At 43.9% G+C, this 23296-nt stretch overlaps 1 protein-coding gene and 1 long non-coding RNA gene across 3 annotated transcripts; both read right to left on the bottom strand.

The window, feature by feature from the left end:
- Nucleotides 1–7893, bottom strand: LOC308200822. 2 transcript variants are annotated; one of them, XR_013955838.1, is made up of 6 exons: nt 7724–7893; nt 5782–5839; nt 5225–5292; nt 4804–4945; nt 3423–3499; nt 1–2415 (listed from the first exon to the last, which is right to left on the bottom strand). It is a non-coding gene; the product is annotated as an uncharacterized lncRNA (long non-coding RNA). The 2 variants fall into 2 exon arrangements; XR_013955839.1 differs by lacking the exon at nt 5225–5292 and having other exon boundaries at nt 7724–7890.
- Nucleotides 7894–13237: 5344 nt separating this feature from the next.
- On the bottom strand, nt 13238–17702 carry MEX3B (mex-3 RNA binding family member B). The gene is made up of 2 exons (XM_080607179.1): nt 16758–17702; nt 13238–15899 (listed from the first exon to the last, which is right to left on the bottom strand). Exons 1-2 carry the CDS (start codon nt 17014–17016, stop codon nt 14449–14451), a joined length of 1710 nt encoding a protein of 569 aa, XP_080463305.1. The 5' UTR covers nt 17017–17702; the 3' UTR covers nt 13238–14448.
- Nucleotides 17703–23296: the final 5594 nt, after the last annotated feature.

Raw genomic sequence — 23296 nt, 5'->3', positions numbered from 1 at the left:
AAACAAATTAAACTTACATCATGGAAATTGCCTATTTGTGTGCCATCTAGAGCATTGACTGATTTGATAGGAAATTTCCTCTTAATTCTGATAACCAAGCAGCTTTCAGAGGGCACTGCTAGGGTTTCTCAGTGTAGTCACCACGTTGCTGTGAATTCTCTATAAAAGGCCCTTTCCCTATCTCTGCCAGACACTTGGTTTTCCCTCTGTGCTGCTTTCTCAGAATACCTGCATTTTTCCTGTTTTGCAATGTCTGTTAAATTTGTGCTTCTAAAGGAAGCCTCCCCCTTTCGCATTTGTATGAAGAAGAGTCTTTCCAGACTGGTTTCTACTAGTCGGTTTTCCCTCAAAATTAAACTATTTGAATTTAAAACATTTAGCAGCACCTGTACATAGGAACTAGCAGATGACCCAGGAGATTGCAAATGCTCGTTTTCCTGAAATAAACCGCTGTGTGGAACTTCTTGATTCAGAACCTTTATTTACCTATTTGTCTTCCCGATCTTTCACTTCTTGCTTTACATGTGCTATCGCTCTACATGCTCAGATACCTGCTTGCCTTAAGGAAGCTCCATGGTTATCTGTGCCTAGGCCTTTCCTCTCCAGTGTTATTTGCTGTTTCCCATTGAAATCTCTAACTCCTGGCTTTCTGTTGTTTAAGTAACATAGCAAAGGAGGAGAAATCCCTTCAGCCCCTTTCGTCCCGCACACACTCCAGTCTGGTCTCTGAGGGCTGTAGCAATATGCTATTTACATCTCCAGTCTTCAAGTAGGATGCTTCAAAAGGATGTGTAGTGGGCTGCAGCTTGGAGCCAGTTTCTCCCAGATGGCTCTTTAAATCAGCTCTCTCTCTCTCAGTCAAGATTAACACCAAAACCTTGCAGGGTAACACAACCTGAAGCAAAACTCTCACATTGAACCATCCTTTCACCCCTGGGCATCCCTACCGGGTGGTAGCTGTTTTGAAAGCTCCTCCCCACTATGCAAAACAAGTCAAGCTTATTCTCCCTTCTCCAGGACAGGTGTGCACGCACATCATCCCCTCCTGCTAGGGTCTCTCCTGGACCAAGGGCAGAGACAGCCCGTGTATTACCTTCCTGCCAGAACACAGCTGGAGTGGCTGTGTGAAATGAAGGGCCTTGTACACCCTGCTGCAAGAGCCAGGGCTTTAGGACAGTGCTGGGCAGGGTCATTTTCAGATGCCAGAGCAATCTCCTCTCTTCCATTTCCGAGGGCTCTCTCAGCTACAGGAGCTAGGAAATAGAGCAGCCAGACCTCCAGCACTATGAGGCCAACAGGCACTACCGTAATATGTTATTTTTATTTCTTCCAAAAATCAGTTCATTTAAGAGGGTCTTAAGTAGCAAAAGACAAAATAAGGCAGGTATAAAAATGCAACAATTGAGAACGGACAAGTTTTTGTTCCACAGAAATGAGAAAAAAAAATGTTAGGTTATTCAGTAAGGTCTGTAAATATAAAGGTTTTGCCATATTTCAGCAAATAAGGCAAAAAGAAAGGTCATTGAGTCTTCATGTTAGCAGTTTTAATTTAGAAAAGCAGAAAAGATCATCTAGAAAAAAAAATCATACAAATAAACGGGTTGGAAACATCAGTTTCCAAAAGCAAGTCCTGTACCACTCCATGGCTTTCCATAGTGACACAAGAGAACAAAAAAAGCAAGACAACATGAAAAAGGTATGACTGATCATTTCAAAGTCCAGGCAAATACCCCAAGATAGTGAAGAGGAAATTAATAGATAACTAAGTTTTTAGTAAGTTCATCAGTGTAAGACCTGCCACAGCCTAATGAAAAGAGGAGATGCTGGGAGACAGCTTGGCTTCTGCAACAGAACAACAAAATCCAGTAATATGCTGAAATGAAAACTTACACCCACCAGCAAGAGCAAAAACAGGTTCTAAGTGCTTGAAAGAAAGGAGCAAACGGAAAAAAAAAAAAAAAAAAAAGAGGAGAGAGAGAGAAAAAATAATTTAAATAGCAGTGTATCACACTAAAGAGAAACAAAAAGAATCTGGAGGAGCTTCTTCAAAGGTCACAAATCCACTCTCTTCCAGCTCTTGATGTTACGTCCAGAGACTTTGCAACAGGAAAAGCATGTTCCCGACTGGAGACAACACACATTCCCCAAGTTACCTGCTACAGAGAACATATCTGCTCTGTGAAGCCTTACTACGAGATCATACAGGCAAAGAAGTATTTACCTGCCTTATAGGCAGCAAACGTACACGACAGTGAAGTCCTGAGTTCACTGAGGTCAGTAACAAAGCTCACGTTGACTCGGGCAGCTTAGTGTTCACCAGGACTTTTAAAATTCTGAATGCTTCAGTGCATCATGAAAATCCTCACCATCTCTTCACAATTCATCTACTGCTGCTTGTCTGTAAACTACTATGACCTGAAAGGTGAGAGGTAGGAGGGAGGTCAGATAAAAAAATACAGGAGCTTTCTACATGACTCTCTGCTAAATTAAAGTGTTACCTGGGAAAACTAAAGAAAAGAATTTTGCGATTGCTACCTGATAGGAATGGTAATCCAACATGACAGTATATCTAAAAGTCAATAAATAGAGTCTGCTAGTAAATATTATTAAAAATCACATAAGTCAAGTTGCTCGACTTTTCAATAACCCAGCATGCAAGATATGCTCATTTTGCACAAATTGTCATGCAGTTTTCCAGACATATAGAAGAGCCTCTCTGGTACACTGCAGATGTTGGTATGCAGTAGCTGCTGTTGACATCAGGAAAGCAATCCTAGAGTGATTGGTATGTCTCCTAATACAATGCCGTGTAGCTATTCAGCTACTGGAATTCAGTTTTATGTGATTCAATCAGCCCTAACAAGAAGAAATAGTAACACATTACGCAAAGTTCTGAGAGACTAACAAATCAAAATGCTGCTTTATTGCAGCTGCCATTGGTCTAGCCACTGCACTTTTCTTATTGGTGTTGTATTTCTGTCCCAGTACAGAGAAATTATTGTTGAATGCTAGGGATTAGCCATGCTTGCTAATTCCACAGCGTCTAACATAAGATGCTTCACACTTCTATTATGCTCTCCAATGCAAAATTTTAAGCACACTTTTAGCTGAGGCTAAGTTGTCTTCCCAGTACCCTCGTACAGCATGCTGAGACTATTTCCCAGTTTAATAAGTGACTAAATTGAGAGGAGAGAGACGGTAATTTACTCACATCACATGGCATAGCTGCTAGCCCAACTCTAACTCTGATCTGTGTGTGTCCCATATGACCATAAGAAGTGGTTTTGCTTGGTATAATATTCTTGGAAATATTGGGAATGCCTTCAGGATCATTTTTTGGCAGTTACACCATTAACACACTTTGGCAGTTACCCCATTAACACACTTCGAGCTGTCTGCTGCTCCAAGAATGGCTGACCCACCTGTCAGAAGCGAACAAAACTGCCCTTCACCACCCTGAAGAAATGCCACACATCTTGGTATTTCTGATTGCTTGACACTGTTGAAATAAAAGACATTTTTTGCTGTAGATATTGCTGTGGCATATCTCATCAAAGATACTATTCAAGCCATCGAGCTAAGCTGGTCAGATCCAGCTTTCATTTACAGCAGCGTAGGGCTAAGAACAACTCCTATCACTTGTGTGAATTTGCTCTGCTTTCAGAGATCCCCCCTCTGAGGAATCTGACCAAACAGGTCTGCTTTTCTCTCAAATACACTGGCTTCAGATATGTGCAATTACAGTCATGTCAGCAGTGTGAACTGTGATTTATGCTTGCCTGAGATCAAAATTAGATCCAGCCCACTTATAAGGAGAAAAGAAAAATTTAACAGTGAAACACAAGGGTCAACTCCGCTCTCACAAAGCATGGGTCTCACAAATCTCCATTTATTAGTAAGAAACATAAACACCGTGCATTTAGAGTGCTATCTGGAAGATTCACCAGTTTTTCTGATTTGCTGTCATTTTACCACCACTACATCAATTGTTATCTTAGCCTCAGATGTCAAGTCTTTCTGAGCCTCTTGGCTAGTTTCATGAAAGAGATAATGAATTCTTACTTATTGCTGGTGCAATTTTAGCAAATACATTGTCATTCCAATCTATAATGTAGCTACCTTCCAGAACTGACACAGGGCTCTCATGATTACTGAGTTTTGATGTTTACAAAAAATTAGGGCTTAGATTGTAAACGGATACTAGCTACATATTTCTGCATAGCAATAGAGTAATCATCTCTCAAATAATTCTCTCCATTTCTAGAGTGCTTTAAGCGCTCTGAATCATGCAAAAACATGAGGCTCAGCAAGAGGAGAGGTGATACCGGGAGCAGAGGAGATTACAGAGGGTATCTTTAGTGTGGGTTGGTCCCACAACTACAGGAAATTCACTGACTCCAGGGAAATAGCTGTTGGCAATCAGCAAGACGTAGGATATCTGCAATTCTACTGCTACGTGAATGCCACCGCTCTGATCACAGTAGAGAGAAAGGGTGGGTATTTTAACTTCTTCGCAGGTCTGGAAGATTCCTCTAAATGATTTTACCAGGGCTGAGACAGTGTTACTAGAGGGTCCTGGAGATGCTCAGACCAACCATAGGGAGCTGCACTACAGCAGGCAGTGAACTCCTTCCTCCACAGAACCAAGCTAGTGGCTGCCAGATGAGCTCAGATGGCAATAAAGAGGTGCAGGAAAACTGCGTCCCCTCAGACCAGGCTGTGAGCAAGGGGTCTGGGTCTCAGCAGGCCAGGCACAGAGATCGCTAGCGTGGCTCTGACCCTAATGCCTGACACAGAGCTCACCTCAAAGTCAGGCAGCAGCTGGGAGGCAGCAGGCTCTGGTAATTCCCATCAAACACTTTCCAATCTTCTTTCTACAGGCTGAGCAAGGACTTGTTTTACCTTCTGGAGGATGCGGTTGGAAATGACAAAGAACACTAAGAAGCTGCAATGACATATGAAGCATTATGGACTAACACAAGTTCCAGGAAAGTCAACAGGACAAAGCTCTGATACACGGAAACCCTAAATTTGGTTACATTTTTTCATATGAAAAGAGGTTAGATATTTTTTTCCCCTCTACAAATTAAGTAAAGGATATTCACTGTGCTGCTGTTGATTTAGGGGGAACAGATGAAATCTGCAGGGATCACAGTCTGAAGACATAGTTGTGTTATCACTGTAATTAAGAGCTGTACTATAAAGGAACTGATAACAGACGTACAGCATGAACTACTGTCAGCTGAAAACTGGCCTCTGCGATTTGGGGTTCAGAATCGTAACCTTTTACTTCTGGAAGGAAAAGAGAACAAACGTCATTTTGGTGCTTTCACATCTTTTTGCTCTCTATTTAGAAAAGTAACAGCCAGCATCTTAAAAAAAAAACACTAATTTTACCAGCGCTTAGCCTTGAATATATGCCAGCAGTAGCTGATACTTTAAAAGAGGGAAAACTTTTAAAAAGGCAATAATGCATGAAGTGAAATGCATACAAAGAAAGAGGATCTTAAACAATACTAAAAATAAATGTAGCTTTAAAATATCCCTTAAAAACAGCTGTTGACGTTAGAGATTTAATTAAAATGTAATTAGTTATACATTCTCCTTTGAAATGAACAAGCATATTACAGCTTTCATCTACAATGAATTCTCTTTTACATTCATACCTTGCTTTTGCCTGTAAAAAAAAAGGCAAGATTTTACAGGAAACGTTATAAAGATAGGATAGTTCTACCTAAAATTTTACAATCAAAGAAAACATAAAATGATTTTTTTACATACCGATACAAAACCATATTCATTGTGCATGCGGTGTTCGTGAGATACTTCATAAGTGTTCCTAAATGCACAAAATAGAAGAAAAGATAGACATAAATAGATGAGGGATGGTACTTGCAATTAGTACTTTAACGTCTGGAGAAGGATTCTGAAATAGGTCACTAAAGACTAAATCGATCTGACTCCTTAAGTGTAATTTACCTGAAAGAGACATGCACCTTATGCTACTCACCCTGCATGGATTTGTACAGGCAACATGCAACCAAGGGCTTTCCCTGGGGCTAATACTTTATGGAAGCACCATTGACCTGGTTTTCTATGGAAACTACACGGATGTTTTCGATTCCACCGTGGAACAGTAGCCTCGGTCATAGCCATCAAACTCCACATTAGACATTCATGCAGCATTAGGCATCCTGTAGCTGCCAAGGGCCACACAATGAGACATTGTCTGACCCAAAAGTCATATAATTAGGCTTATGGGAACAACACCAGTGGATAGTGCATTAAGCATATCCTAATTTTGGATAGGCCATTCTTTGCCTGTCTGACTACCAGTTAGCTGGGGAAGAAGTGAAGCCTGCTATTAGCGACAGACAACTTCACTGCAAAGCCACAGTGGTGATGAAAGGGCCGTTTGACTTGAAAAATCACCACTGGGGAAAGGAAAGGCAGCCGTATAACAGAGACATACTTGCAGACAAACAGAAGACCCTACTTAAAACTTTTTTTTTTTTTTTTAATTTATTTTTACAGAGTGGGTGACCCTAAATTCTAGAAACCATCTCTTCAGCTAGAGTTATGTCGTTTTGCTGCTCTGGCTCAGTAATGGTCCAGCATCCATCCAGCCTAATAGCAAAACATTGTTGAGGCAGCAGTCAGCAGGCTGAACACAGAGCTTATGGCTGAGTGAGAAGTGTGAAATTCCTCTCATTAACAGAGCTGCACATTTGTGCATAGACTCTCCCTTTAAAAGGTTGACTTCCTGCACAGCCAAGAAAGAGCTTTCCAAGAACCATGTGACTCCAAAGACTGAGGACAATTTCTGCTGGAGTGAGCTTTTAATTCAAATTACTCATAGAAAGTTACATTTTTGTGGCCTGAAAACATCTTAAACTGCGTCAAACATAAAGTAGTTTCATAATTGCATGTGATTGATTTATTTATTTTTTTTAAGAAATGACATAAGGAGAAAGAAATAAGAATGTTTGTGAAGCTTAAAACCTCCCTCTTGCACTTGTGCAACAATTGCAAATAATTCCAAAACAATATCTTGTGACTTACATTTTCAACAACAAAAAGCATTGTGTCATTTAGGAATGTGATTGGTCTCTGGAAAGCAACACATGCAGCAACTGCATTCACCTTATTGCCTGCTGTACATTCAACATTATGAAAACGTAGGTACAGATTCCATATTATTTAATTAAAACAAAGCTCATACACATTCCACTGTTTCCAGCTATTCTTACCATTTTAAAATACACGGTCTAAGACCTGCACAGCTGTAACCGTATCATTATGCAAACAGCAACATAGACATGAGTGGTAAGAATAGATCTTACTATCCATACAAATTACGAACAATTTCACAACATCGACTCCCTTGCAATTCTTTATGAAGGAAGAAATCATTCCTCTCTTTCTCCTTCATGCAAGAAAAGCTGTATTCAGTAATATCCACTCACATCCATAGGGATACTATATCAGTTCTATATGTTTCTCTATAATGCTAACATTTTCACCTCCATTGTAAAAGAGCATCAGATTTTCAAGGATTAGTGATGCTATTCCAATGGAGGCAAGAAAATTGCTATCCAAAGTTGCCTTTCCATAACCACAGCAAAGCCTATCAGGCCTACATGTGTAAGACTGTAATCACATATTCCTCCTTCATCCCACCCACCGCACCTGTAAGTGCCATGGAAAGAAGAGAGATTCTTACACTCAGTGCATAAGATTGTTCCTTTAACATGTAAAAACAGAGATGAGAGAGAGAGAGAGAGTGAACCACAGATTTCAAATATAATCCAGTTCTGTTTGTTTGCTCTAGACCAATATGATTACCACATGCTGGCTACTGTGAGCTGATTAATTAGGAAGTATCAGTAACAATATTTTGTACTTACATCAGAATTTCCACCTCAGGATACTTCAATAATGTCAATTAATTAATCTTCACAATGCTGCCTTTAAGTAGGTGTCATTAGTTCATTCACAGATGGAAATACTGAAGCATACAAAAGGTGAAATTAATTAGCTGAGATGATACAATGACTCTGTAGCAGAACTAAAGATCCTGAAAAACATTCCTTTTTTTCTAACTCTTAAAGTGGCACAAGTTACTTGCCCATTGCAGCTAAATAGTGGAAACGATTTCCAAAAGTGCAACAGAAACTTTTGTGACTCTAGCAAAAACACTATTTATGGGTCATGCTCTCGTTGAAATCTTCTTTTGATTAAAATAGCTTCTACTGTTTAGTACAACCATCAAAATATAAAGAACATCAAAACCAAATAAAACCTGCCACTAGATCCACAATGAACTGGGGCATTGCCACTACTTTCTCAGGTTTAAATTAAGGCTCTTTTGTAGAGGGTAGAAGTGAATAAAACATAAAGACAAAGGACAAAACAAGAGACAGCAGACTATTCAGCCATTCATGACAGTCAAATTTACAAGGCAATTGCCATTCATACTAATGTAAAGTGGGCCAACCAATTCTGCCTGATATGAAAGGCAGAAGAGCCCTTATACATGAAAGGAAAAAGCACTTTACTGTATTTTACATCCATCACAAGTGGAAAAACAGTAATGAGGAATATCAAAAATCTCTTTTTTTCTCTCCATTTAAAACTAACAAGGCCACTTCTCAGTGCAATCTTACAAAAGTCTATAAATGTCTGGAGACAGCTAATCAATCACACGTACTGCTACAGGTATAAGGTGCATTTAGTATGAATGTATTTAACTGACTGATTTTTTCACTAATAATCAACATATTAGCGGAAGGCTATAACTAGTTATAAAAGAAATAACAATAACCTTCCTAGCAAACAACAACAACAACAAAAATAAAAATAAAACAACAAACCCACATTAGGGAGAAATATTATCTGTGCATCTTTGATAACATTCTATATGTAAAGGAGCCTTATTGGCCAGAGTTCAGTTCATGGGGAGACCAAATTCTGATCAAACGGAAGTTCTGCTGGTGGTTTCATGGAGGCGAAAACTCAGAAGAATGAAGTCCAGAATGGACAGAGACAGTTTCAGACGCCATGACCCCACCTGATACTCTGTAAGGCCACAAATTCAATGTGATACAAGAGCAGCTACCTGTCACAGCTACACACATCTTAAAAGACCAGGGCTACATTGTACTCACAACATTTTACATGCATCTGTGTTTATATCTATGACACAGAGTTGCACATGCTACACTTGTACAGATAACATCAAAGAATAGTCTGTATACCAAAAGCTTTACTGTTTCTGATACAGCTTCATCACTATATAACACATCACGATACAAACAAATTCACTAAAACTAAGCCAGAATAACCTTTTTACGTTTTAATCAAACTTAGAAATTGGATGCAATGTAATTATTTTACATAGCCAACTGTGAAAGCCTCATTAAAAGCCTTGATATTAAGTAATAAAACTACAATAACACTTCTTCTAGTATTACAGTGAGTTTCTGTTAACACTTATGTACTGAAAAAGGAAAGACTTTCTAATCCATATTTTTCTGGAGGATTTTAAGCTGACTTCAATGTACACAGGTATATATTGCATATACAGTCATATATATATGTGTGTACGTATGTTTACACTGAGAAGAAAGTAAGTGATCGCAGTAAGAGTGTCTTCTTACATCTCTCGCCATTGGATAGAGTGCTTACCTACCTGCAAGCCCGGCCCCGTTGACATTTGCCAGGTAGGCAATCATAAATAGGTAAATCAGAAATTCAAATGCTTATACAGGCTGAAACACCCCTTAGCCACATTGGCATTAAAATAGTTTTTGTTCTTTAATTAAAGCATCGCTACTGGAAAGACAATGAGTACAGGAAACACAAATAAGCAGAGGCAGGGTGAATAATTACTTTTTGCTATTTCTAGATTGATTAAATGCAATACTCACCAGCATCCTCTCCAGTGGCAGAATTCCCACTCACTTCATTGACAGCAAAGCATCATTTTAATTTCCAGAATGGTAAGACAAGGAAAATGGAGAAGAGGAGAAAAATTTTTAAAGGGTAAGAGGGGGGCTGGGAAAGAAGAGTAAGAAACATCAAACAAAGAGCAATCTAATTAAAATACCTTACTGAACTAGATTCTTACTACTAACTTTAAAGTTTGCTTTTAAGTCTTGTTTTCATTGATTTGCCAAAAATATATATATCTAAAGAGTAAATTTACATTAAATTGATCATTATAATTTATTTGGCAACAAAATAATATAGTAAAAAGACCTTTCTTCTACTAAATGGCTCCAGCTTTGATGTCTGATTGTTATGCAAATTATGTGGAGTACAAGATATGGACAGAGGAATAATTGAACTTAGGGCTTTGTATATAATAATTCTCGCAACTGTAAACATACCCCTTTCTGCGAAAACAATGTGTATACACCCTGGGACCCATACCCTTACATTTGTGCAGACAGGACAACACCAAGTGCACAAGCTTGGCCTGATGGCTGCCAGGAGCACTGGGGCGCAGCGGAGTGCTCACAGCCTGAGTCCTTCCAGGCTTCTGAGGAGCCTCTGGTGAAGACCCCCTCGTACCGTGTTCATCACTAAGGCACTAAGGCATACTTTTGGAAAACAAAGTGATCTTTGTTCCGGAAGACAAACATTGACCATACACATGTATGTATTTCACAGCACTCAATTAGAAGCTGAACTTTGCCCCTTTCTCAGGCTTTGAAATACTCCTGCGCCAAACACAGGCCTGTATTCTCCGGTCGTGTGGGCACCCCTCACACACAGCATATGGCCCCAGACCCTCAGACGAATTCTGTACCGATTTATGGCCCTTGCAATCTGAGGCACTGACCTACAGCATAAATCTGGCCCAGGATGTGCAGCTGAGGGGCAGCACACGTGCACGGCCTACATGTTCCTCCCATACTGGCTCTGCTGAGGGACATTGGTCTCTACCAACGAAAGACAACAGATTTTACACAGTGCTGCATGTAAGCAACAAGAAGAGGAACATAATAGACATGGCATGCGCTGGCACACCAGGGAAATGCCCTCCATCGGATGTACCCTGCCCAAGGCTGATGGTGGAGGAGCTTCAGGTGGGCACCGCTGGCCGTGCCAACACCAGGTGGGAAGGGTCTGGCTCAGCAGCTTCTGCTGCTGGCAGCATTTGAGGACTGGCTCATCAGATGCCAAAGCACAAATAATCCAGACCAGTCCCTCTGTGGGTGAAATAATTGCTGACGAGGAACAAGCACAATCAGTTTTTATAAGGCACCACAGGAGTCCGAGCAGGTCATCTTCCCTCCTCAAAACGATACACATGAGGAACAGGAGCAGCGCGGCCCAACAGCACCAGGAGGCCAAAAAGAGGGCCGGGGACACGGGCAGAGAGGTCACTGCTTCATTTTTAGCCACGGTTTGTTGAAGAATATAAGTCCTGCAGGACAAGCACAGGTGACGAGGCTGGCAACACTTAACGAAGCGGGGAGCAGCGAAGGCTGGCAAGCGCGCTGAACCAGGCCACGCCACACCGCTGAGGTCGGGGCCTTTGTGACTGCCGCACAAGGGCTGCTCGTTAGAGGTGCCAGGGCTGCCCTCGGTCTTCTCAGCCACTCTTATTAATGCCATCAAGTCGCGCGGCATCGTATATTAAGGAAAAGAAAAAGGAGAATTTAATTTTCACTGTTCATCCTATTTACCTTTCGGTGTCACTGAGCCTGGGAGATCAAGCAAAGCGATCAAATTCACTCTTATTTATAGCCATTTTCACAACTTTTCCCAGACACTAGCACAGGATGTTTACGTTGAAACAAGAAATTGATTGACGCGTTTTGAGTCAATTTCTAAACACCCGTCATTAAGAACATACACACTTGGACTTAAACTTCCTGACCCCTTTAAAGTAACCAATTTAGCCAAGGCTTTTCTGATACCCGTGCCACTCCTGCATTTAAGTGCATCACCTTTGCCACTCCCTGGACTCCTTTCCACGGCATTGTTGCTTTTTTTTTTGTTCACCATTCAAAATGACAAGCTCCCTGAGACAAACGCGGCACTTCAGTGAGGAATTTTTAACTCCGTAACTCAGCCGATACCACAATCACAGTTAAATGAAAGAAGCAAAAATCAAATCAAATCAAACAAAGAGATCCCATCATCCCCTGCCGCATCCTCCCTCCTCCCCTTCCCACCCAACAAGCAGCTCTGGATTCCATAAAAGAGATCAGAGCAGAGCAGCTCTGGCATACACTGCTAAGTACAAAGTAAAACATATGAAATGTGCTACACAGTTTGGGTTTGTTTTGTTGTTTTCGCTAGCCCGCTGAAAAGTGCACTGGCACGTTCAAAACCAAACATTTAAAATGGTCCGCAGCTACCTTCTGAAATCTGCTCTAACATGCTTTATCCAGCAAGTTCACTTAAACACATTGACTACAATCAGCAACAAAAATACTGCAGTGTTTGCCTGGTGGGTTTGACGACTCATTAGTCAGAAAGCTTCTGTACTTCCTTCTCCCCAGTACCAGTGTGGGCATCATCAAAAGCAAACAAACTTTACACAGCAATACATTTTTTATTCAAATAAGCTTGTCAACACCAATTATCTGAACCACAACTGCCAAATACCAAGAAGCAATTTCAAGAACTCAGGGAAGACACAAAAGCCCTTGTTCTGCTCTAGGAAACACTCAGTCTGGGATGTGAGTCTGAAACCCTGTGGAAGGACGGAGCAAGGACCGGCAGGGTTCAGCCCTCTACCAGCGCATTACAACAAAGGACCCTCCCCTCTTCTCTGCTTTCAGATCACAAATCTAAGAAAGCTGCAGGCTTTTTTTTTCTTACATATACTCTATTTGCCAAAAGTACCAATGCATATGAAGCAGACTATTTTTCATGAATAAAAATTCTTAAGGAAGAGTAATTTTACATATGGAATTACCCCCAGAGGTATGCCACATATATAAAAAAATATAATATTTAAATTCCTTAAAACCATATTTTATGGTATTATCGCTGGAAGAATTATCCTGGGAGCCTTCACGAGCTGAAGGGTTCCAGCAACATGAACATGACACAGTTCAAACTCTGAACATGCCTGAGTGTCACAAGCGGGGAACAAAAATTCCAAAAGAAACTCTCAGCACATCAAATCAAATCAAATCACCACACGACATTTTTTTTTCTGTAATATTTTATTTTATTTATATAGAAATACTTAAAAAAACATGAAGTAGCACCATTACTTAAGTTTTACTTTTATTATGTAGAACTTTAAATGTCAGAAAAATAAAACTCTTGATACAATTTCAAATCTTGTCTCAGCAAATATAATATTAGTATTTGACCATGAGGTTAAAGGCCCTTTATCATAAAATAAAATATACTTTGTTTTTAAACTTTGCTCAGTAAAGTACATTTAAGCTCAAGTAACGTCACCTACATATACATAAACAAGTGGTAAACAAATGTATTAAAATAGAAATACTAAAACTATAGTGGTGCAACAGAATTTTTGTAATTTCCACTGAATTCTATTTATACAAATGTTAGAAAGCTTCAACAGTTCCTTTTGACATATGTTTATACATTTCCATTTTTGTAATAATATAGAATAAAATATGCTTTATATCACTGAATAGAAAATATGCTGGGTGAAGCAGATTTAAAAGATTTTTTTCTGAACCTATAAAATCTCCATCCCAACAGAATACTGTTCAAAGCATTACACATTTTATGGTTTGTAATTCCGTTCACAATTGTGTGATATTAAAATAATACAGTGTTCTTTGCCATAAGGCCATACTAAAATAAAAAAGATTTAACCCAGCTACAAAAAGTTCACTGAACTTAAATTAAAATACTTGTAAACATCTTTGCAATATGAAATATAATTTTTCAAGTCAAAAAAGAATAAAATACTTCAATCTGTATTAATGCAATTTATCTTTAAAACCTTTAAACGTTTTAATATATATAAGAGATATGTTACAGTTTGTTTTTTTTTTCTTTTTCTTTTTTTTTTTTTAACGTTGATAAAGCTGCAGTATCATGGTTTTCACAGGAACTTCTTGCCCTTTCAAGAACATTCAGAAAAGTATCCACCCATAGATTTAATTATTTCGTAATAAGCATCCTAGGAACTACCAGCACATTTTACTAACAGTCCACACACCATTGTCATCATCATAAGCATCTCCTACTTTCAATTTTTTTTGTTTTTGTTTCTGTTTTTTCTTAATTTTTTTTAAAAAAGGGGGGGGGTTGGAAGCTTCGTATTAAAGTACAGTGTAAAAACTAGCCTAGCACTAGAATGGAGTCGCCCGTTATTATTTATAGCATGCACGCGCGGTCGCCACCAGCACCCCCACCACCAGCACCCCAACCACCAGCACCCCCACACCACCAGCACCCCACCACCAGCATCCCCAGCACCCCTCGGCCCAGTCACGCTCAGGAGAAGATGCGGATGGCCTGGGTGACGGCGCTGTGACACACGGGGCACTGCGGCTCCGTCTTCTCGCAGATGCGGTTGGCGCACTCCATGCAGAAGAGGTTGTGGCCGCAGGGCACCAGCGCCGCGATCACCTCGCTCTCGAAACACACCGAGCAGTCGCGGCTGCCCTTCCGCCGCACGCCAGACGACGAGCACGACGAGCTGGACGACGAGCTGGATGATGACGAGGAGGAGGCCGACGAGTCGGAGGGCAGCCCCGGCAGGTGGGAGCCCAGCCCGTTGGCGTACAACGGGTACGAGGCGGCCAGCAGCCGCCCACCCGGGTCGCTGCGCACCCTCCGTGCCAGTGGGTGCTCGGGCCCGGCCACCGCAGCCGCCGCCACCGGGCCATGCAGGGGCGGGGAGAGCCGTGCCGGGGGCGGAGCAGCGCCGCCGCCCCGCCTCGGGCCGCTCACCAGCAGCGCCAGGTTGGCATTGGCGGGCGTCGCGCCCGGGAAGGCGGTGGCGGCTGCGGGCGAGGGCGCCGGTGAGGGCGGTGCGGCCGCAGGGCCACGCTCGAACTGCGGCCAGATGAGGGTGGCCCCCGGCGGTGGGGCGGGGGCCAGGTCGAAGCCGGGCGGCGAGTCGAAGGGCAGCTCAGAGCAGCAGTCTGGGGAGGAGAGCACGTCCCCGCCGCCCCCGCCGTACACGTAGCCGTTGGCGCTGCCGCCGCTGCTGTTGTTGTTGTTGTTGCCATTGTGGGTGAAGCTCAGCGCGGGGCTCGGGGGGCTGTAGTCGGCCAAGCGGGCGCCGCTGCCCCCCGCCGTGCCGCCGCCGAAGTAGGAGTCGGTGGAGGCGCTGCCCAGCGAGCTGGAGCTGTCGTTGCGGTAGTTGCAGAAGGGCTTGCGGCCCGGCGTGGGCGTGATGCTGGGCGGAGTGGGCTTGCTCCAGAGGCTGCCCGTGCCATTCAGCTCGAAGCCCACGTCCGTGCCGTTGGCGTGGAAGTCGTTCTCATCCGTCAGCTCAATGATACCGCCGGTGCGCATGGCGATGTGCGCCTCAATCTCCTCCCGGGCCCGGTCCACGTTCTCGGGCATGCCCGTCACCTCAAAGACTGGCTCCTTGTCCCGGCTGGGGGTCACAATGTAGGTGTGCGTCTGCTGCTGGATGCGCTTGATTGTGGCCCCCTTGGGCCCCACGACCAAGCCCACCACGCGATAAGGCACCCGCACCTGGATGGTGGTTTGGCCGGGCAAGTTCGGGGGGCCAGGAACGGTGCCGTTCAGGGCCGTGTTCTTGTTCCGCGAGGCTCGGATCATGGAGAAGTGCTCGGCCGCCGAGATGATCTCCCTGCGGGCCATGGCCACATCTTCCTTTCTGCCCGTCACAACAAAGAGCGGCTCCTCCCCGCGAACCGGGGTCTTGATGTAGGTGTTGGTCTTTGCCCGCAGAGCTTTGATTTTACAACCTGGGAACAAGATGCGGGAGATGGCAGGCAAAGGGGAGGGGAAGGAAGGGGGGGAGAGAACCGGTTACAACCCATTAGCTGGGTGCAGCTGGGGAGGGGGGGGGGGGGAAATACACACCCACCCGAAACACGTTGCCCCCTACCCCAGGTGATGGCTGGCAGCTCGTCCAGGCGTCCCGGTCAGGGCGCTGAGGGATGCCAGCCCCAGCCCTGGCACACGCCCAAAGGCATTGCAAGTGGCCGGCACCGCATCTGCCGTGCAACTGCCCCAAAACTACCAACGTGCAGCTCAGAGGAACGGCAACAACGGAGGAAAAGCAGCGTGCAGCAAAACTGCACGGCCGGAAAAATGAAATAAAATAAAATAAAAATAAAATGTGAGCTGCCCCAACAAATCACCGCACGCGCCAGTCCGCATTCCTGCTGAGCACTTTCCTCTCAGAAAAAAAAAAAATGAAATAAAATCGGTTCTGAGGAAGGTGAGGAGCAGCGGCTGCACTGAATGAGCCACATTCCCCTATGCGGATGCTTTATCCCAATCCCATTGTTCCACTTCCCCACTCCATTCCTCGTCCTTAAAAACACCCCACGATTTCCAACTTCGGGGGGGAAGGAAAAAAAAAAAAAAAAAAAAAAAAAAAGAGCACCGAGGCTCGCGATTTCCCCCCTTTTCCTCTTGCAAATCTAACTTTTGCATCCAGAGGAACGGCGAGATTTTTTTTTTTTTTAAAAAAAATCCTTCTCCTGCTTTGTCCGCGCGCCGGCCGCTCCCGGCGCCTCCGGGCAGCGCCGCCCGGCAGCCCCGCGGCCGCGCTCTCTTTGTCTGGGGGAGCCGGCGCCGCGCCCCGCGGTACCCACCTTGTCTGCCCACGATCTCGGCGACGTGCTCCGAGCTGGGCACCGGCACGCACTCGGTCATGTTCACGCTCTTTTTCCGAGGCTCGCTGTCGTAGATGGAGCCCGTCTCGTCGTTGTCCAGCCCCAGCAGGGAGAGCTGGTCCAGGGCGATCTGCAGGGCTCTTTGGTCATCCAGCGTCTCTCCCCCGCCGCCGCCGCCGCCGCCGCCGCCGCCGCCGCTCCCGTTCCTCTCCATGTCTGCAAAGAGCGAGCTAGGCATGGTCCCTGCGTGCGCTGCACCCTCCTCCTGCGCCCGGCTCAGTAGTAAGAGATCAGACACAAAGGAAAACCCGAGGCAGATGGCCAGCAGCAGAGAAGGAAGGGAGGTGGGCGACTGCTGGAGACCGGGGAGCTGTTGCCTTTCGCTTGTATATTTTGTATCTTTCCTTTTTTTTTTGTTGTTGTTGTTGTTTTGTTGGTTTTTTTTTGTTGGTGGTGGTGGTAGCGGTGGCGGCGGTGGGGTTTTTTGTTTTGTTTTGTTTTTCCTCCTCTCAGTGCAATCCGGTTTATAAGATGGTTTCAGGACCCCCCCCCCCCACACACGACCTCCCCCCTCGAGGCTTTTTCTTTTTTTTTTTTTTTTTCCTTTTTTTTTTTTCTTTTTCTTTTCCCCCCCCTCGGCCGGGGGTGGGGGGGGTGGGGTGGGGGTGGGCAGCGGAGAGCGAGAGGAGCTCCGATGGCTTCCCCCCCTCGAGTTCCTCGCCGGCCACAATGCCAAGCGATGGCAGCGTTTCTTTAAGGAGCCCCTCCCAGGCTCCACTCCACTCACTCAGCGTTTTTTCCTCCTCTCCCCTCCTCTGTCTGAGGCACCGCTGCAGCCAGACGGCTCTGGAGAGGCGGGCGGAGGCAGGCGGGGAGGGAGGAGGGAGGCCGGAGGGAGGCTGGGGGCAGCCGGGGAGGGGAGGGGGGAGGCGGGGAGGGGAGGGCCGGGGCGCGCCGCCACCGCCGCGCGCTCCCATTGGCCGGCCCCGCCCCCGGCCCCGCCCCCGGCCCCGCCCCCCGGCCGCGCGCCGCTCTTTGTTGCCGCGCGCCGAACAATGCCGGGCCGCCGCGCCCCCCCTCCCCCTCCCCGCCCCTCCCCGAGCGTGCGCGCCCCCGGGCCCCGCGCTGGGCCCGGCCGGGGTTTTTCGTTTTTTTTTTTTTTTTTTTTTCCCCCCCATTATTATTTTTAATTTTTTCAAAAAATATATTTTCTATTTTTAATTTTTTTTTGTAATTTTTTTTAAATTTTTTTCCGCCCGAGGAGGGGTGTGCCGGGGGCCCCGCGCTTCGCGTTCCCGTCCCGGAGCGGGCAGCGGGCTGCCCCGTGCCACAGGGCGGCGGCCGCCAGCCCCCGGCCGGCAGAGCGGCCCCGGGGCACCGGCACCACCGTCCCCGTCCCCGCCCGCCTCCGCCGCCGGGCGCCTGCGCGCCCCTCCCCCGCGCCATGCGCACTGCGCCGCCCTCAGCGCGGCCCGAGGCCTCGCCCCCCCGGCCCGCCCCCCCTCAGCCCGCGTGAGGGGCTCCCCGCCTGCTGCCCCCTTCATTTCGGCCCCTGCACACCCCCATCGTCGCCTTCTGTGCCCCCGCACCCAATAAATGGCCTTTTCTGCAAGTGTCCCGTCCCCACATCCACCCTGCCACCCGCTGAGAGAGCCCTCGCTGTTGTCACCGAAGTGTCACCACCACAGTGTATTTCTCCCTCTTTCCCCCACATATCCGTGAGCACCCCTACTTAAACTTCTGTCATTCTGTGACAGAATCCTAGAATCACTAAGGGCGGAAAAGGCTTCCAAGATCATCTGGCCCCCTTTACATAGACCGTGCCAACTTGTCATGTGCAGAAGGCTTCAGAGAAGGCAGCCACCCCCTAATTGCCTGACAGCCTCACGTTCGGCGGGGACAGCCCTTTACAAGCACACAGGGATGTGTTTAGCCAGCTGCCTGTACAAACGAGTGTAACGAGTTACAGGTAATTGTTTACACGCCGTGTTTATGGCAAATGACTGCCACTTCCTCAGGATGTTTGCATGTTTTATAACAAAGCTCCTGTGGCTTGTTTGCTAGCACGGGCATACACACCAGCGATGTGCTTTCCTACGTGCTGAGGCTGTCCCCTCAACTGTGGAAATTCTGTAGTTTCATATTTAAAAGATGGCATAATTCACAAATTTACACTTTAGTTCCAGCAGTGACAGTTTCTAGGGGGAAAAATAAGAGATTATTTACAAATGGTCAAGGATAGTAAAGGCCTTTTACTGTTTTGAGCATTTAAAAAAAAAGGCAGATGGACACAACCTTTGACAGCAATAATGTTCTTTATTAAATACATTTCAAAAAGAAGTCTGCTTCTCTGGAGTCCTTTTAATTCAGGGAATCCAAAATCTGCAAGAAAATAACTGTTCACATTTCCCAGATAGGGGCAGGACAAGACAGAAATGAGGGGACCGTACCTGTGAGGCAGACACATCATTATAGAGGATTACTGTTGTTGACATACAGCAGTGACTGGCAGAATTACTAAAATACAAAGAGAGTGGTTGGGTGTGATACAAAGATAGTGGTTGGGTGTGCTTGGATTTTACCTGTTCGTTGTGTGGTTTTTTTTTTTTTGCTTTGTTTTTTTTTCTCCCCCACTTCCCATCATATCTAAAACTATCAGAGTTTCTGCCCAAGATCACTATGCTAAACATCCATGTACTGACTACAAGTAAAAGGAAAACAAGTTATCTTCAGGCTCATGTTCCTCTACAGGGAAAATTTTATTCTCAAAGCAAGATCTGTACTGATCTAGCTTTATTTTTTGATGTTAAGCTGGAAGCTCTAATTAAAAATGTTTAAAATTAATTTCAGCCCTTTCTATAGAATAAGATTCCCGGGAGGGGAGAAGATGATGCATTTCTGGGAGACTAAGTGTGCACTGGTGTTTTAAGTCTCCTATGAATCTGGTGGAATAGTCCAGCATCTTGAGGGCTGTTGCTTTTTTTTTCTTTTAAATATTTTTGAAAACTTTTAAGAGCAAACTACAGGAGATAACAACCACCATTGAAAAGTTATACTGACATACCTTAAAACACGTACACACCAACTGCACACACCACTGGGAATACAGAATCCATGCAATAGCATGCTCATGTGGCAACAAGTAATGCATGTGAGATTCATATGCATGTACTTATTCCACAGAAGTATTTCTTCAGAATAATTTGATCAGATGTAAATTAAAGGGTTATCTATCTGTAACTCCTTTCATCCCATACAACCTTGAAAATTATGCAGAATTATAGTAAGCTCCATCTCTGGGGAAGAGACCAACCATCTACCAATTTACAGCAGCTTAACAAAAGCAGGAAGGGAGGATATATTACAGGCAAATACAGGACTTATTGCAGGAGGACTGTAATTCTCAGTCCTTTTAGTTTCTCTCTCTTATCATTTCCCATTTGTGGCAGAGGTAATAAAACTTCCTTCCTCCAACCTTTATTTAATTAAAGTGTAAGGTCTTTGGGGCAGTGAGCTTACTGTGTGTGTACATACAGCTCTGAGCATGAAGAGGTCACAAATTAATCCGAGGCCTTTAAATGCTACTCTGCATACAAAGCATTAACAATAATAAGAATAGGATATCATTTTCATTTAGAATAGATGGGACCTCTGTTTTCAATGTATCATCACAAAGAATAAATCACACATCTCATGGAATGACTAAATTAAGGGGCAAGGAAAAAGGTATTTCATACCAGACTCATGATTCCACTCTATCCCATGTGCCTGCACTCAAGGACACTACTGCCTACTGTGACAGCATTTACTGTAAAGTTCTTTTTTGCCATAATCTTACAAAATAATGTCCCAAATCCCACAGGACAGATTATCAATCAGATTATGAGTACATATATTTTAAGATAGTGCATATGATTACTGTCATAACATACCCAAATTAACCTCTTGCACGTGCAGTAAGCAGCAATTAGCAATCTGCAGACAAATGACAAGTTCCTTCATAATATATCACAACACAAAAGCCAGATTTCCTATTGAATCCCATATTAACCTACATTCAGTGGCCGTGAAATCTCAGAGCGCCGTGTCGGAATTTATCATCTTTCAGTGATGTTAGCTCCGCCTCTTGGTGGTTCGAGACAAGATGTTTACAAACAATTCATCCAGAATCTGAAAGGCAGCTGAAAATGTTTATTATTTTCATGCCACTCATTCCAAGCATTTTGGGTGATTTTTGATGAAGGGTGGGGAGAGCTCTCTCAAAACAGCATAGGTGTGTTAATAGACTACAAGAAATAAAATGGAGATAGATTAGTGAGAGGCTTTGTGATGCCTCTCTGAGATGGAAGCAGGCTCAGGGGTAACGAAGATGCAGAAGTGCCTTTTTCCCTTGTGATATGGACTGTCATGTCAAGAAATACAAACAGGGAGGTGATGCTGATGCTTCCCCATGTGTACTTCCATACCTGTAATTCTACACCTCTCCCTGTTACAAAAATCATTTGCAAAATATGTTTTTGAAAACAAAGATCTTCTGGGACACCTTGTGAAAAGCAATTTTGCCCCAATCCAGAATGAATCTCAGACCTTTAACAGTCACAATCAGGCTCCAAAAAATATTGATACTGTAATATAAACTTATGTCAGCTGCTAATGACTTTACTAAAATGCTTGTTTCTAGTACATTAAAATGAAAAAGATTTTTGCAGTAGTCATCATAGGCTTTATTTTCTTCATACACGTTTGCTGTTAGTTTGACATCAGTGATTAGAGCGTGCATGTTTGTAGGGGATGAACTGCCTTATAAGAATGCAGTTTTGTTTGACATGACTGATGGAAGGCAATTCAAAATGCATAAAGATGCCTTTATAATAAATCAGAAGTAACCAGCCGGATCACTTGTTCACTTTAAAACCCTCCACCTGGAGTCTAAGTGGCGTCTTTCATTCAGTGCTCCATTCTGCCTCTCACTTAAGAACAAAGGTTATCGCACTGTATATCTGAGCTAAATGGCGTTCAACAGTCGAGCCGACCAGAGTTCAAATCTGAAAACTCGTTCTGCCTTTCCTTTGCTCTCCCGTCGCATATTCAGAGGCCAGCCTTCCCGGCTGCTCCGCATGCAGGCCTCCCGGCGGAGCTCTCCTGCGCACACGGCTGCGGGATTGGAGCTCTTTGTTACCAGGGCCCTTGGGCCAGTGTTCAGCCTGCGACGCAGCGCTGGCGTCTCAAGTCTATAAAGCACCTATCTCGCTTGTGGGCACTGTCTATTAAACAGCAGCTAGATTTAATAATAATAATAAAAAAAAAGATTTTATGTTTAGACTAAGCTGGATAAGCCACAGATTTGTGAGACAGGTCACAACTGAGTTTTATTCATCAGTTTTAGTCTCTGAAATAGTACATTATAATTACATTTTAATTTACTTTAATCTCTGAAATAGTTAATTATAATTATGGTCATAAAACATGTATAACCTTTGCTTCCTCTACCTCTCCAATCTTAGGGCTGTTATAAGAAAGATAAAACAATTGTCCTTTAATGCTAATTGTTCATGAACTCCTTTGTAAGAGACTATTTATATAAAATGCCTAGGCAAACTCTAGGCACAAATGCAATATTCATAATAAACGAATGAATATTATATCCCTGACCATAATTCCAGTGCTCTCCAATAAAAGAGTATCTAATTCTTGTCAGAGAATTGCCTTGTAGGTTGAAGTTCAGCATATAAATACACATGGGAAAAGATTAGATTTTAATTGATAAGTATTAATCATCATTCATTTCTGTCTCTGCAGGAAGCACAATGTTAAAACATCTAGTTAATATACTGTATAATGGATAACCTTGAGGCAGAAGCTCTTGCATCTGTCTCTATCCAAGAAAAATGTCAACATCAGCCTTTGTTGCAGCAAGATACCCTGACATCTGAATGGAGTTGCTTCTGCTGGAAAATTGACTGTCTCCAGTGCAATCCTTCCTAACCCGCGTTTGGTGCCTAAACTTGAGATGAGCCCAAAATAATTTTTTTTATCTGCATACACCTGTACTTAGAAATGTTTGAAATATTGTCCAAGTCAGAATGCCGTGTTTGTGGCGCATCGCTGCTCTAAACAAACAGATTTCTCATTTGATGGTCTCACTGCAGCCACAAAGCATTAGCACTCACAAGAGCATCATTGAAGATACTCAGGCTGTTCATTGAGAACAAAGCCATTAATGATTAATACTATGGTAGGAGAGAATGTAGCAGTATTTCTTGGCAGCTGAAATGTGGCAATGCCTCTCCTACATGGAAAAGACTCACAAATACCTCTAGCTCTTTTGCATCAGATGGTTCTTATTTGCTCTGTGGGAAGAAGAATCAAACAAATTCCCCAGATTAAAGGAAAGTGAAGGGGATTTGCACATCTAAAACCAGACATATACAATACATCTCTCTCTGACTGACCCAGCAGATGCAGAGATGTGTTTATGTATCACAGACTTTACTGTCCCAGCAGATGCTGCAAAGTTG

The sequence above is a fragment of the Anser brachyrhynchus genome (genome assembly GCF_964034855.1).
Source record: "Anser brachyrhynchus genome assembly, chromosome: 11".
Lineage (NCBI taxonomy): Eukaryota > Metazoa > Chordata > Aves > Anseriformes > Anatidae > Anser > Anser brachyrhynchus.
Note: the sequence above shows the minus strand (reverse complement) of the source record. Positions and strands in the feature narration are given on the sequence as shown.